Source organism: Myodes glareolus, chromosome 4 (assembly GCF_982192425.1).
Source record: "Myodes glareolus chromosome 4, mMyoGla1.1, whole genome shotgun sequence".
NCBI classification, from domain to species: Eukaryota; Metazoa; Chordata; class Mammalia; order Rodentia; family Cricetidae; genus Myodes; species Myodes glareolus.
Window position 1 is genome coordinate 86,908,399 of NC_142029.1, and position 1,773 is coordinate 86,910,171.

At 34.9% G+C, this 1,773-nt stretch overlaps 1 protein-coding gene across 1 annotated transcript; it reads left to right on the forward strand.

The window, feature by feature from the left end:
• Window positions 1-475: 475 nt before the first annotated feature.
• Window positions 476-1,408, forward strand: LOC148122356 (olfactory receptor 8B3-like). The gene has a single exon (XM_087905071.1). It carries the CDS (start codon window positions 476-478, stop codon window positions 1,406-1,408), a length of 933 nt encoding a protein of 310 aa, XP_087761197.1.
• Window positions 1,409-1,773: the final 365 nt, after the last annotated feature.

The window sequence follows — 1,773 nt, forward strand, 5'->3', positions numbered from 1 at the left end:
TGCATGGTCAGAATTCAGGCAAACCAGATTTCTGACTCTGTGACAAGGGGACAGAAAACATTTTGCCTAACTTCTCTCTTTTTCTTTTAGTTTTAGTTTGAGCATGCCTTTTTTATTTGTACTATAACAAAGAAAATCTACAAACAACCAAAAATGTACTGTCTAGACATCTCAGTATAATTTTATTGTAGGGAGCACTCTAGTGAGGGAAGACTAAAGATAGGAAAAGGCTGACTCTTTCATCTTGTGTTCTTTATCTTGTGATATTTTTCAGAAATCATAAGGAAATTCATTATCAGTTGTTTTCTGACTTAATATAGTTTTTTGTGGCTGCACCAGTTAATTCTATGTGATAAGTCCATAATAGAAGAAACATTCTTAATGAACACATCACATTTGCAAAGGACCCTTGAAGAGTGTGGATCATCTACAGTACAGCTCTACTTTCTGCAAACACAGATTACCCTGGAGAAGAATGGATTCAATAAATGTCTCCTTTATGACTAAATTCATTCTGGTAGGATTAACAGACCAGCCTAATCTCCAAATGCCCTTATTCTTTCTATTTCTAGTAATATATTTGGTTACTGTGTTGGGAAATTTGTGTTTGATAATTTTGACTGTATTTAATTCTCACCTCCATACTCCTATGTACTTTTTTCTCTTTAACTTGTCGTTTATAGACCTCTGTTATTGTTCTGTGTTCACTCCCCAAATGCTGATGAATTTCTTATTAAGGGAGAATGTCATTTCTTATGTGGAATGTATGACTCAAGTCTATTTTTTTATATTCTTTGCTGTATCTGAATGCTATGTGTTGACTTCTATGGCCTATGATCGCTACATGGCCATCTGCAATCCACTGTTATATAATGTTGTCATGTCTCCTAAATTATGTTTGATCCTCATGTTTGGTTCCTACTTTATTGCTTTTTCTAATGCTATAGCTCACACTGTGTGCATGCTGAGACTGAGCTTCTGTGATGCCAACACCATCAATCACTACTTCTGTGATATCCCTCCTTTGCTCCAGCTCTCTTGCACGAGCACATATGCAAACGAGCTTGTAATTCTTGTTGCTGGGAGCATCAACATTATTATTCCTACTTCAACTCTCTTTATTTCCTATGGTTTCATTCTTTCCAGCATCATCCACATCACTTCCTCTGAGGGCAGGTCCAAAGCCTTCAGCACATGCAGCTCCCACATCCTTGCTGTTTCTCTGTTCTATGTTTCAGGTGCACTTGAGTATTTCAAACCCTCCTCAGCAGGGTCTATGAATGAAGGAAAAATCTCTTCTGTCTTTTACAACAGTGTGGTTCCCATGATGAATCCATTAATCTACAGCTTGAGGAACAAAGATATTAAAGTTGCCCTAATGAAAAGCCTGAATCGCGGTAACTTTTGATTGTACAAGGTTGTCTATATGACACTTAATTTGGGCACAAAGATCATTTCTTTTCATGCACAATGTTTCAACTGTATAATTTAACTGGTTATTTGCATATTCATTTTTTTTCAGTTTTTGAGAAAGCACAAATTCTTGGAATATTTGTGAAATCTAGATTTTTTTTGTATCATAAAAAGAAATTTGATTCTTCTGGAGTAAATACTTCTAGATTTGCTGTCTTCAATTTTTCACCTCTACCCTTTCTGTTCTATTTCTTATTTAAACATAGAGGCTTTAAAAAGACTTATCTGTTATGCCTATTGATTACAAAATTCTTTTTCCTCTTATAAATTAAAAGATATCTTTAAACTATCAAATGAAGT

Bases quoted from the DNA above. Each gene is read 5' to 3' on its own strand.
- LOC148122356 (XM_087905071.1), top strand. From the start codon at position 476: ATGGATTCAATAAATGTCTCCTTTATGACTAAATTCATTCTGGTAGGA.